The sequence below is a fragment of the Hypanus sabinus genome, chromosome 12 (assembly GCF_030144855.1).
Source record: "Hypanus sabinus isolate sHypSab1 chromosome 12, sHypSab1.hap1, whole genome shotgun sequence".
Taxonomy (NCBI): domain Eukaryota; kingdom Metazoa; phylum Chordata; class Chondrichthyes; order Myliobatiformes; family Dasyatidae; genus Hypanus; species Hypanus sabinus.
Genome location: NC_082717.1, coordinates 37,858,844 through 37,873,401, shown reverse-complemented (window position 1 = coordinate 37,873,401; position 14,558 = coordinate 37,858,844). Strand labels below are relative to the sequence as shown.

At 40.3% G+C, this 14,558-nt stretch overlaps 1 protein-coding gene across 3 annotated transcripts in view; it reads left to right on the top strand.

Annotated features, from left to right (window-relative positions):
* The window catches only part of LOC132402779 (echinoderm microtubule-associated protein-like 4), a 236,529-nt gene that overhangs the window by 206,146 nt on the left and 15,825 nt on the right, over positions 1-14,558 (top strand). For all 3 annotated transcript variants that reach the window (XM_059985765.1, XM_059985767.1, XM_059985766.1), the window contains one exon: positions 12,956-13,043. In XM_059985765.1, coding sequence (XP_059841748.1) covers positions 12,956-13,043 — 88 coding nt within the window. The remainder of the gene's footprint in view (positions 1-12,955; positions 13,044-14,558) is intronic.

Here is a 14,558-nt window from a genome sequence, read left to right as displayed (position 1 = left end):
GCCATCTCTAGTGGCCTCTTGAAAGACAGCTGGTTAGGTTCTCACTGCCTGATACAACTGGGACTGACATCAACAGCATATGTTTTGCCAATCTGTATGTTGAAATTGTATCCAGGTTTCAACAGCTTAGCATATGCTGTTGATTTATAGGTTTTGGGGGAGTGTGCTGGGATGTCATCAACAGTCGTGCTTGAAAATTAAATTGAAAATGAAATTTGCAATTTTAAGTTATCCACTCTTATGATAGCTTTCCTGCTTTGCTTGCACAAAAACATGTAACCTGCAGTTGAAAATTGTTCCTATACAGGGTGAAGATGGCCTGGTTCATCCATTCATTTCCAGAGTTATTCCAGAATTTAGTTCAGTCTTTTGCAAACTTTCCTGTATATTTCATGAGTGTAGAGTTATAGTCCCTCATGCCCCAGTCATTTTCAACTTAAAATTATGTTCTAATTTTATCTTCCCACTTAACTCAGTAGAGTAATACTATGAATCAATCTTCTCAGATTCAAAGTGGATTTTAACTAGGATCTCCACAATTTTAAACATGACTCCTTCAGAGCTGCAATCCACTGGTTTAACTTTAAAGTTCATTGCTCAACAGTTTGTAGATTGATTGATTAAGTGTGTTCAAATTCAAGGCCATGTGTAAGTTTATTGTTATCTGTACAAAAGTCTTAGGCAGCTCTAGAGTTTTCATATAAATTTTGCTTCAAATGTTTATTTTTTGTCTTCTGCATTAATGTATCAGTAGAAAAGAGCAAATTTTAGATTTCTAAACATTCCTTTTCCAAAACATTAGATAATATTAAGTAACAGACCGCTTTTCAAATAAAAGTGATTACTTTGTAGTATATAGCCCAGTGTATGATTTAAACAAAGATAAGTTAGTTGCTAATGATCAATGACATAATGAGAAGAATGAACTAAACTAATTAACTGAAACAAAAAAAGTTGTAGGAGGAATCAAACTGGGTGAAGGACAACTGAACTAAAACATGAGGGTGTGCCAGGTGTGGCAGTTTAATCTTCAAATCATCAATTCTTACACCATGGCAAGAGTGAACACACCAACAAGACACAAAGTGGTCATCCTGCATCAGCAGGGTCTTTCCCAAGCAGAAATTTTGCAGCAGACAGGAGTTTCAGGATGTGCTGACCAAGCTGTTCTGAAGAAGCACAAAAAAATGGACGAGGACCAGAAACACAGTGATCAGTGGAGTCCCACAGACAGTTACGTAGGCCAAGTTATTGGGTATATTTAAGGCAGAGGTTGATTGGTTCTTGATTAGTCAGTGTTAAAGGTTATGGGGAGAAGGCAGGAGAATGGGGTTAAGAGGAATAATAAATCAACCATGATAAAAGGGCAGAACAGACTCGATGGCGGAATTCTGCTCCTATGTCGTATGGTCGGCAATGTTTCAGGGCATTCATCTACAACACTCATGACAAATGTCATAAATTGAAAGGAGAGAGACCCCTGTGGTCCTCTCAGTGGTTCAAGACCTCTGCCGGGTCTTGTGGTCTAATGCCTTGTAGCTTTCATACCACACAATGATGCAATCAGATAAGGCACTGTCTGTGGTTCTCCTGTTAGAAGTTGTTAGAATGCAGTCAGAGAGCTTTGAATGCTTCAATCTCCTCAAGATGTTGCTGCTCCTATGTCTTCTAAGCACGCAGCCAACGGTTTAAGATGGCACTACTGAAGATGGGTGACAACCTACTGGTGGTTCATAAAGCAAGAAATACAACTAATTGCTTTACTAATAACACTTTCTCTGTGGAGATGTATGGCAAATGATCACCGCATACAATAAAGGTGAGGCTGATTTGAGTGTTGAGGGGTGTGGGAGAGGTGCAAAGTTGAAGCAAGGTCGAGGCATATTTGAGGAGAAGTGGTCAGAGCGAGTTTGAGGCATGTTCAGGGAGAACTGGTCAAAGTGAAGTGGAGTCATGGTTGTGACGGAATCAGGCATGCAAAGCAGCGATAATCGAAGAGGAGGACATTCAGAGCCTGTCCATCAAAATCGAAAGTGAGGTTTGATCGATCTAATAGCCAGGACGGTTTGGAAAGGTCAGGTACGGGCCAGAATGTGACAGTAGGGACCAGGCGCAGAGCGTATTGATGAAGCAGGGCCCGAGACCTAAAGTGAGGGACGGCCCGATGATTGGGTGATTAAAACGCTGGTATGAATGGAGTGAAAGGGCAGGGTGTTGAGACCAGAGGCGAGAGTTGGGCCAGTTCTGCTCACTGCTGTGCGACATTCCTCCACTGTCCTCGGTGCTGAGGCTGTGGCCTGCTCCGGATGCTCTGGGCTTCATGTCTGTAGACTCGCATTCACTCTGAATGCTGTTGCTTGCTTTTACTTTTTGCACAATTCGTTCTTTTTTCCCCTCTGCACATTAGGGATTCATTGGTCTTTTTTCAATGGGATCTTCTGGGTTTCTTGTTTCGGGGCTGCCTGTAAGGTGATAAATCTCAATGTCTTATAACTTATACATAATAAATGTACTTGGATCTTCGAACTTTTCTTGACTAATGAGGTGGGGTTGTGGGTCCAGGTTAGATCATCTATTAGCTGCACACCAAGGAACTTTCCACACTCTCTCTACAGCAGAGCCATAATGTGCAATAGAGTGTAGTTGGCTTTTGTCGTCTTGAAGTCCACAATCATCTCTTTAGTCTTGTCTAAGGCTCGTGTTGCTGTTTTCACACGATTTGACAGCTTCTTTACCTTCTCTCTGTATACCATCTCATCATTGTTGCTGATGAAGTAAGCTACTGTTGTATCATCAGCAAACTTGAAGCGGTTTGAGTCAAATCTGGTGAGTCAGCAGTGTGAACAGCGGTGGGCTGAGGATGCTGTTCTTGGGGGCACCAGTGCTCAGTGTGATGGAAATTGAGTTGTTGCTGCCAACTCGACCTGACCCCAGCCTTTATGTCAAGAAGTCCACGATCCAGTTACGGAGAAGGGTGTTGAGTCCCAATAAGGACAGTTTACCCACTACCCTGTCAAGGATGATGTGTTAAACACTGAGCTGAAGCCAATGAACAACATCATTGTGGGCTTGTAGGCTTTTTATTTTTTTGAAACTCTGATTTTTGTTTGCATATCTAATACAGAAACACAGATTTCTCATCAGTAAAACCCAATAAATAAGAATTGATTATTTGCATTTTTATCCTCCAACAAGTGTGATTAATTGCAAAGGTTTAAACTCTGCCTCTTAAACCAAGAGCCCACACTTGGCCAAAAGCTCAGTTTTCATTGAAAGAGCTTTTATACAGTTGCCAGATGTCTGGCAAAATGGCAATAAGCTGCTTGTGTTGGTATTAGAACATAAAATTCCTGGAACTAATTTTTTTAGCAAAAACTTTAAAAAAAAATTATAAGATTATCTGTGAAGTCTGAGTTTACCAATAGTTCTGGAGTAATTCATACTTAAAGTTCACAAGTTGATATCTGTGAAAACTTACCACAGGTAAGTATTGTTAACATGCTGAATTTCACTTATCAATAAATCACAATTAACTTCTACAAGTAATGTGTAGTCCTTTGTTACTGAACATGGTAGTTGCATAAGTCATTTTGCTGAGCTTGTGATTGACGCCAAAGAGAAAAGTGGGAATGATATACAGTTGACATTCAAATTAAAGCTTGCAAGTTAGATTTGTTTCTGGCAATGTTAGCAAGCAAGGAATAATCCCCTCTGCTCGGTGGGATCTGCTGACTGTGCAGCTATACTTGTGACCAGTGGTGTTCCGCAGGAATCAGTATTCTGACGTCTTTGTAGTAGGTTTATGTGTGTTAATGTATGTATATGTGTGTATTCAAGGACGATGTCAAGACCCACCTGAGGAAGTGCCAGATCAACTTGAATGGATGGAAGAAAATAGCACAGGACAGGGAAAATTGGAGAAGGACTGTCCTTGGGGGGACTGCACAGGTCAAAGAATACCACCACCTGAGTCTAAACAGCCTCAATGTAAGGAGAGAGTGGGAAAGGCCCAACCAGCTTTAATGACCCACAGCTGTCAATACTGCAATAGGACTTGTGGATCAGGGATTGGCCTCTTTGGTCGTCTTTAGACCCACAAGTGACCAGGTCAACCACCAGGAGAAGAATCATACTTGACTACGAATGATCGATCACTGGTGATGATAATGTGTATACGTATGTATGTGTGTGTGTGTGTGCCTTGGATGAACCTGTAGGTAGGTGGGTAGGTTAGTTTGTTTGCAGACAGCACAAGAACTGGTGGAGATGTGGAGAATGAAGTTGTCAACAGGATATAGATCAGTTACAGATATGAGTGGAGAAATGGGAAATGGCGTTCAATGTGAGTAAGTGTTGTCAATGTAAGATGTTGCACTTTGGGAGGTCAAATGTTAGAGAAAAGTTAATGAAAGGACAAAATGGTTCAGAACAGTAGATAGGCCAAATGGCCTGTTTCTGTGATGTACTTTTCTATGACTCTGATACTTAACAGAGGAATTCTGGTGTCCACATCCAGATCTCCCTAAAAGTGGGCAATGTAGGTAGATAGGGTACTAAAGGCGGCATATGGCATACTTGTCTTCATTGGTCAGGGCACTAAATAGGAGAGTAAGAAAGTTACACTGTTACTATATACAGTACCTATAAAAAGTATTCACCCTGCTTGGAAGTCTTCATGTTTTACAACATTTATTTGACACTGATCAACAGCCAATTGGTTTTAGAAGTTATGTAATTAGTTAAATGGAGATCTGTTTTTGGAGACCTGTGGTCTGTCAAGGTATTTCAGTTGATAGTAACAAAAATACACTTGTATCTGGAAGGCCCAACTGCTGGTGAGTTAGTATCCTGGCAAAATCTACACCATGAAGGCAAAAGAACACTCCAGGCAACTGCACTAAAAGGTTATTGAAAAGCACAAGTCTGAAGATGGATGCAAGATCATTTCCAAGTCACTGAAAAGTCCTTGGAATACAATTAAGTCAACCAACAAGAAATGAAAAGATACAGCACAGCTGTAAATCTGCTTAGAGCAGGCTGCCTTTAAAAACTGAGTGACCATACAAGAAGGGGGCTAGTGAGGGAGGCCACTAAGAGACCTATGACAACTCTGGAGTGCTTCAGTGGCTGAGATGGGAAATGATGCAGCTACAACAATTGTTGCCAAGGTGCTGCACCAGTCTCTGTTTTATGGGAGAATGGCAAAGAGAAAGGCACTGTTGGGAAAAAAATTCACATGAAATCTTGGGTAGGGTTTGCCAGAAAGCATGTGGGAGACTCTGACATCAGCTGGAAGAAAATTCTGTGGTCTGATGAAACCAAAATTGAGCTTTTTGGCCATCAGTCTAAACGTTATGTTTGGCATAAGCCAAACACCACACATCATCAAGACCCACCATACCTACCATGAAGCCTGGTAGTGGCTGCAACATGCTGTGGGAATGCTTCACTGCAGCAGGCCCTGGAAGGTTGTGAAGATAGATGGTAAGTTAATGCAACAAAATACAGGAAAATCCTGGAAGAAAACCTGATGGAGTCTGTAAGAGAACTAGGACTTGGGAGAAGATTTGTTTTCCAGCAAGACAATGACCTCAAGTATAAAGCCAAAGCTGCACAGGAATAGGTTAAAAACAAAAAAAGTTAGTGTCCTAGAGTGTCCAACTCAGAGTCCAGACCTCAATCCAATTGAGAATTTCTGGCTGGACTTGAAAAGGGCTGTTCACTCACGATCCTTACGCAATCTGACAGAGTTTGAGCAGTTTTGTAAAGTAGAATGGGGGGAAAATATTGCAGTTTCCAGATGTGCAAAGCTGATAGAGAACTATCCACACAAACTCGAGGCTGTAATTGCTGACAAAGGCGCACCTACCAAATACTGACTTGAAGGGATGAGTAATCAATTATTTTGTGTTTAATAATTGTAAAGAAGAATGTGGTGGAAGAATGGAAATGTCTACAGAAAGTAGTAGACACAGCCCAGAATATCACAGGTAGAAACCTCTCCACCACTAAGCATATTTATATGGAGCACTGCCTCAAGAAAGCAACATCCGTCATCAAGTACCCCCATCATCCAGACCACGCTCTCTTCTTGCTACTACTATCAGGCTGGAGCTACAGAAACCTTAAGACCCACATTACCAGATTCAAATTTCAAAAAAAGTTCATAGTAAATATATTATTAATGTACATATCACTATATACAACCTGGGGATGCATTTTCTTGCAGGCATTCATCGTTAATACAAAGAAACAAAATGGAATCAAAGACTGCACATAACAAGACAGGCAAAAAAGTGTGCAAAAGACAAACTGCAAATAACAAAAGAAATAATAATAATAATAAATAAGCAATAAATATTGCGAACATGAAGTGAGTCCATACGTTGTGGGTGAAGTCAGTGAAGTTATCCCCTGTAGTTCAAGAGCCTGATGGCTGATGGGTAATAACTTGAACATGGTGGTGTGAGTCCTGAGGCTTTCATGCTTCCTTCCCATTGGCAGCAGCAAGAAGAGTGTACGGCCTGGGTGGTGGGGATCCTTGAGGGTGGATGCTGCTTTGTTTACGACAGCACTCCGTGTAGAGATGTTCAGTGCTGGGGAGTGCTTTAACCATGATGGACTGGGCTGAATCCGTTACATTTTGTAGCCTTTTTACGCTCAAGAGCATTGATGTTTCCATACCAAGCCATGATACAACCAGTCAATATACTGTGCACTGCCCATTTATACAAGTTTGGCAAAGTATTAGAAGACATACTGCATCTTTACAGAATTAATCAGCCTAAGTCCTAGGGGGAGCGTTTGCTACCGCTGTTCAGGAGGCTTTAAAGTAATGTAGCAGGGGGATGGGAACAAGTGCAGAGAGACAGAGGGATGTAAAATGAGGGTTGAAGCAAAAAGTAGTAAGGTGAAAAGTAAAAGTGGCAGGCAGGCAAATCCAGGGCAAAAAGCAAAAAGAGCCACTTTTCAACATAATTGTATAAGGGCTAAGAGCGTTGTAAAAACAACCCTGAAGGCTTTGTGTGTCATTGTGAGGAGCATTCGTAACAAGGTGGATGAATTGAATGTGCAGATAGTTATTAATGAATATGATATAGTTAGGATCACAGAGACATGGCTCCAGGGTGACCAAGGATGGGAGCTCAACATCCAGGGATATTCAATATTCAGGAGGGATAGACAGGAAAGAAAAGGAGGTGGGGTAGCATTGCTGGTTGGAGAGGAGATTAATGCAATAGGAAGGAAGGACATTCGCCTGGAGGATGTGGAATCGATATGGGTAAAACTACATAACACTAAGGGGCAGAAAACACTGGTGGGAGTTGTATGCAGGCCAGCTAACAGTAGTAGTGAGGTTGGGGATGGCATTAAACAGGAAATTAGAAATGTGTGCGAAAAAGGAACAGTAGTTATAATGGATGACTTCAATCTGAATATAGATTGGGTGAACCAAATTAGTAAGGGTGCTGAGGAAGAGGATTTCTTGGAATGTGTGCAGGATGGTTTTCTGAACCAACATGTTGAGGAACCAACTAGAGAGCAGACCATTCTAGATTGGTTATTGAGCAATGAGGAAGGGTTAGTTAGCAATCTTGTTGTGTGAGGCCCCTTGGGTAAAAGTGACCATAATATGGTGGAATTCTTCATTAAGATGGAGAGTGACATAGTTAATTCAGAAACAAAGGTTCTGAACTTAAAGAAGGGTAACTTTGAAGGTATGAGACATGAATTAGCTAAGATAGACTGGCAAATGATACTTAAAGGGTTGACGGTGGATACGCAATGGCAAGCATTCAAAGATCGCATGGATGAACTACAACAATTGTTCATCCCAGTTTGGCAAAAGAATAAACCAGGGAAGATAGTGCACCCGTGGCTGACAAGGGAAATTAGGGATAGTATCAAGTCCAAAGAAGAAACATATAGATTAGCAAAAAAAAGTGGCACACCTGAGGACTGGGAGAAATTCAGAGACCAGCAGAGGAAGACAAAGGGCTTAATTAGGAAAGGGAAAAAAGATTATGAGAGAAAGCTGGCAGGGAACATATAAAACTGACTGTAAAAGCTTTTATAGATACGTGAAAAGAAAAAGATTTGTCAAGACAAATGTAGGTCCTTTACAGTCAGAAACAGGTGAATTGATCATAGGGAACAAAGACATGGCAGAACAATTGAATAACTACTTTGGTTCTGTCTTCACTAAGGAGGACATAAATAATCTTCCGGAAGGGACCGAGGGGTCTAGTAAGATGGAGGAACTGAGGGAAATACATGTTAGTAGGGAAGTAGTGTTAGGTAAATTGAAGGGATTAAAGGCAGATAAATCCCCAGGGTCAGATGGTCTGCATCCCAGAGTGCTTAAGGAAGTAGCCCAAGAAATAGTGGATGCATTAGTGATAATTTTTCAAAACTCCTTAGATTCTGGATTAGTTCCTGAGGATTGGAGGGTGGCTAATGTAACCCCACTTTTTAAAAAAGGGAGAGAGAAACCGGGGAATTATAGACCAGTTAGTCTGACATTGGTGGTGGGGAAAATGCTAGAGTCAGTTATCAAAGATGTGATAACAGCACGTTTGGAAAGAGGTGAAATTATCGGACAAAGTGAGCATGGATTTGTGAAAGGAAAATTATGTCTGACGAATCTTATAGAATTTTTTGAAGATGTAACTAGTAGAGTAGATAGGGGAGAGCCAGTGGATGTGGTATATTTAGATTTTCAAAAGGCTTTTGACAAGGTCCCACACAAGAGATTAGTGTGCAAACTTAAAGCACGTGGTATTGGGGGTATGGTATTTTTTTTAACTTTTTTTTTTATTGAGTTTTCAAATAATTACAGAAATAAAAGAAAATATATGAAAAAATGTATATATACCCTTCCCCCCTCCCCTTAACCCCTCCCCCTAACATCCCTATAGAAAAAAGAAAGAAAGAAAGGGGAAAAAAAGTGCCTGGATATCGGAAGATCCCCACATGCTCCATGGAACTCGTAATAACTTTAGTATATATATTTATTTCTTTCCCCAAGTAACCAATTATTTCATCTTCGGAGCACCTATATATTTAATCCTTTAATGTATGTTAAAATTAATTTTCTTTTTACCGGTCCATTAAGCCCATTAACATTAAAACTTTAAAAATTCTGTAAATTAGTCATTATGTTTAATTATGTTACTCCAATCTATAATAATACCTAATCTTTCAACTTCCGTGGTTTCTTGGGAAACCTTTTTAAAATTCTCCATGTTACTATGTGTGTCCCCACCGATCATCCAGGCAGAAAGATAGAAGAAAAATAGAGTATAAAGAAAAAAACAAAATACCCCCCTACTAATGTTGTGGAAAAAAAAGGAACACAACATTACTCCCCTCTGTTGTATGCGTCATGGCGATCGCCATGATTACACACGTGAATCCCGTAGTAATCGGTCCAAAGCTCCCCAGCCCCCCCCCCGCAACATAAAAAAGTATATATATATATATATATATATAAGAAAAAAATACTATTCTCAATTAATATTTCTGAAATTTTGCTTTTCTCCCCTGTATCATCCTTAAATGTCCATCCCTTCCATTCACTGTCTCTATCTTCATCTTTAATCCATTACTCTTGGAAGTCTCTATGTGTAATTAGCGAATAAATGGAAGTTTTTGTGCGAACCTCCGCTTCTCGATAATCGGTAAAAAATCTTCTTTTTCCCTCCTCCAAAAAAATTATCAGCGTTGCTGGGTGACACATTATAAATTTATAACCCTTTTCCCATAAGACTTTTTTCGCTGGGTTAAATTCCTTCTTTCTCTTCAAAAGGTTATAACTTGTATCAGGATAAAAAAGAACTGCCTTCCCTGCTATCATCAATGGCCCGTTTCTCTTTTTGGCACATTGGACAGCCGCCTTCAGGATCTTTTCTTTATCTTGGTATCTTAAGCATTTTATCAAAATTGATCATGGATTTTGATCAGCTTGAGGTCTTGACCTTAAGGCTCTATGAGCCCTTTCAATCTCAATTAGTGTTTCTCCTTCCATTTCCAATTTTTCAGGGATCCATTTTTGAAAAAAATTTATTGGATCTTCTCCTTCTATATCTTCTTTAAGTCCAACAATTTTAATATTGTTTCGTCTACTAAAATTTTCAAGCTTATCAATTTTTTCCATAAATTGTTTTCTTTCTGATGTCCAGGCAGTAGTATCATTTTCCATTTTATTCATTCTTTCAACTTTGTCTTCCAGTGTAGTTTCCAAATCTATAATTCTCTTTTCCATTTTTTCCTGTCTTTGTCATTTTATCAAACATAATCTCCATATTTGTCATTTTTCTTTTGATTACTTTTAATGCGCCTAATTTACGCATTATTTGCATCAAAGTCTTTTCTATATTTCCAGAAAAACTTTTACCTCCATCTTCATCTGATTTTTCCAGAGAATCTGACTCTCCCTCAGATTCACTTTCACTTTCGGTTTCAGTCGTAACTGGGATTTGTAGTTGTGGTTGCTCTCGTTTGCGCATGCTCCTTCCTTCACCTTTGCGCAGTTCTCGTTGGTCTTCTTCTTTAGGATTGATCGATGTTGCCGCAGTTTCCTGTTCTGTATCGCCGGAGGTGAAATGTACCTGAGCCCGCGGTTCTTTGGCAGAAGTGGGCCTTGATTCTGTTCCAACTTGTGTTGTCTTCACGGTAGTAATTTTCTTCATCTTCTGTTTGTGAGGCATAACTTGAAACAATCCGGAGTAGTTTATAGGTAACTTTTAGAAAGTATTGACTAACTTTTCTTCACTTAAACATTAATTTATTGATTTTTTTTTTTACGGGAGAGCTGGGTTCCAGCGTCTCGATCCTACGTCATCACATGACGACCCCCCCGGGGATATGGTATTGATGTGAATAGAAAATTGGTTGGTAGACAGGAAGCAAAGAGTGGGAGTAAATGGGACCTTTTCAGAATGGCAGGCAGTGACTAGTGGGGTACGGCAAGGTTCAGTGCTGGGATCCCAGTTGTTTACAATATATATTAATGATTTAGACAACGGAATTAAATGCAGCATCTCCAAGTTCACAGATGACACGCAGCTGGGCGGTGATGTTAGCTGTGAGGAGGATGCTAAGAGGATGCAGGGTGACTTGGATAGGTTAGGTGAGTGGGCAAATTCATGGCAGATGCAATTTAATGTGGATAAATGTGAGGTTATCCACTTTGGTTGCAAGGACAGGAAAATAGATTATTATCTGAATGGTGGCCGATTAGGAAAAGGGGAGGTGCAGTGAGACCTGGGTGTCATTGTACACCAGTCATTGAAGGTGGGCATGCAGGTACAGCAGGCGGTGAAAAAGGCAAATGGTATGTTGGCATTCATAGCAAAAGGATTTGAGTACAGGAGCAGGGAGGTTCTAATAGTTGTACAAGGCCTTGGTGAGACTGCACCTAGAATATTGTGCGCAGTTCTGGTCCCCTAATCTGAGGAAAGACATTCTTGCCATAGAGGGAGTACAAAGAGGGTTCACCAGATTGATTCCTGGGATGGTAGGACTTTCATATGAAGAAAGACTGGATCGACTGGGCTTATACTCACTGGAATTTAGAAGATTGAGGGGGGATCTTGCTGAAACGTATCAAATTCTAAAGGGATTGGACAGGCTAGATGCAGGAAGATTGTTTCTGATGTTGGGGAAGTCCAGAATGAGGGGTCACAGTTTAAGGATAAAGGGGAAGCCTTTTAGGACTGAGATGAGGGAAAACTTCTTCACACAGAGAGTGGTGAATCTGTGGAACTCTCTGCCACAGGAAACAGTTGAGGCCGGTTCATTGGCTATATTTAAGTTAGATATGGCCCTTGTGGCTAAAGGGATCAGGGGGAATGGAGAGAAAGCAGGTACAGGGTTTTGAGTTGGATAATCAGTCATGATCATACTGAATGGTGGTGCAGGCTCGAAGGGCCGAATGGCCTACTCCTGCACCTATTTTCTATGTTTCTATGTTTAATCAGCCTTCAGGCAAGTAACATAACTGCTTCACATACAGTGGGCAATTTGATAGCTGTTTATTAGGATGTAGTGTACAGGAAATACTTGTAAGAACAAGACTTAAATTTTGCTCTTATGAATAAATCATTTTCATTATCAGCATGTCTGTGATCAGGTAGAATCAAGGTCAGGAACTGCTTGTTCCTGTCACTAGGCATACCTGAGTTTCTCACGTATTAACTGAGGGTATCCATGCTGCATTACATTACTGGTGTGATTTTATAAAAGCAATTCCCATCACCAGTGTATGTACTTACGTTAGATTTTCAAATATGATTGGTAACGTCTTGGCAATGGAGGTAACCTGATCAACCTCTTTCACGTGTAACTAACCATTGTGGTTTGTGAGCCATTTGTATCTCAGTTGGTATATACTGTCTTCCCTTCTAAAGAGCAATCATTAAATGTTGCACCAAAGTCAAGCCTACCCAAAGATTATCTTGTCAGGAATACTAAATACTCTCTTTCATCTTGATTGGCCTGTCTTCTTATTGCCTAACTTACACTTTCAAAAACCTCAGGTGAAACCCTGAATTGGTAGTGAGTGAGAGAAAAAAAAAGAAATTTAAACAAATAACCAAAATAAAATTAATGGGGGGTAACAGAACATTTGGATTTCTGATTCTCTCATACCCCAATGCCTATTTTACATAGAAAGTTTTGAGAAATGCAATCCTATATCCCCTGAGGACATTCATATTTGGGCGGAAGCAGGTCCCCACCTTAAGAAAATATGCCAAGATACAAAGTGGACACTGACCTGTCTGGGCTGAAATTGATATTTTACTGGCCCAACACAAGATGGGAAATGTATGATATAAACCAGCGTTCTGAGTTTGTTAGTTGCTGTTATTGATTGCATTGAAATTTAGGAATAGGTGGCATTGATGTATCATTGATGAATGGGTTTTTATTATTTTTCCCCTCTCCCCTTTAGGGACATTCCAGTTATATCACTCACCTTGACTGGTCCCCCGATACCAATTTCATAATGTCGAACTCAGGAGACTATGAAATCCTATATTGTAAGTATTCTAATAATACTTCTTAAAAGTGAGAAGAGTCTTTTTAAGGTAATTTCCAGTGCTCAAGTTGCTTTGCTTTATGTCATTTAGAGAAATATATTTCCATTTATGTAAAACAATAATGCAACTGTAGTACTTCATGAGTGTCTTTCTGTTTCAAACTTTATAGAACCATAGAATATTACAGCACAGAAACAGGCCTTTTGGCCCTTTTTGGCTGTGCCTAGTCCCACTGACCTGCACCTGGACCATATCCCTCCATACACCTCTCATCCATGTACCTGTCCAAGTTTTCCTTAAATGTTAAAAGTGAACCCGCATTTACCACTTCATCTGGCAGCTGTTTCCACACTCCCACCACTCTCTGTGTGAAGAAGCCCCCCCCCCCCAAATGTTCCCTTTAAACTTTTCCCCCTTCGCCCTTAACCCATGTCCTCTGATTTTTTTCTCCTCTAACCTCAGTGGAAAAAGCCTGCTTGCATTCACTCTGTCTATACCCATCATAATTTTATATACTATCAAATCTCTCCTCATTCTTCTATGCTCCAGGGAATAAAGTCCTAACCTATTCAACCTTTCTCTGTAACTCAGTTTCTCAAGTCCTGGCAACATCCTAGTAAACCTTCTCTGCACTCTCAACTTTACTAATATCCTTCCTGTAATTCAGAGACCAAACCTGCGCACAATACTTCAAATTCAGCCTCACCAGTGCCTTATACAACCACACCATAACATTCTAACTCTTATACTCAATACTTTGATTTATAAAGGCCAATGTACCAAAAGCTCTCTTTACTACCATATCTACCTGTGACATCACTTTTAGGGAATTTTGTATTCCCAGATCCCTCTGTTCTACTGCACTCCTCGGTGCCTTATCATTTACCTTGTATATTCTACCTTGGTTTTTCCTTCCAAAGTGCAATATCTCACACTTATCTGTATTAAACTCCATCTGTCATTCTTCAGCCCATTTTTCCAGCTGGTCCAAATCCTTCTGCAAACTTTGAAAACCTTCCTCACTGTCCACTACACCTCCAATCTTTGTATCATCAGCAAATTTGCTGATCCAATTTACCACATTATCATCCAGATCATTGATATAGATGACAAATAACGATGGACCCAGCACTGATCCCTGTGACACACCACTAGTCACAGGCCTCCACTCCGAGAAGCAATCCTCCATTACCACTCTCTGACTTCTCCCATTGAGCCAACATCTAATCCAATTTACTACCTCACCATGTATACCTAGTGACTAAATCTTCCTAACTAACCTCCCATGCGGGACCTTGTCAAAGGCCTTACTAAAGTCCATGCAGACAACATCCACTGCCTTCCCTTCATCCACTTTCTTGGTAACCTCCTCAAAAAACTCTAATAGATTTGTTAAACATGACCTACCACACACAAAGCCATGTTGACTCTCCCTAATAAGTCCCTGTCTATCTAAATACTTGTAGATCCTATCTCTTAGTGCTCCTTCCAATAATTTACCTACTACCGATGTCA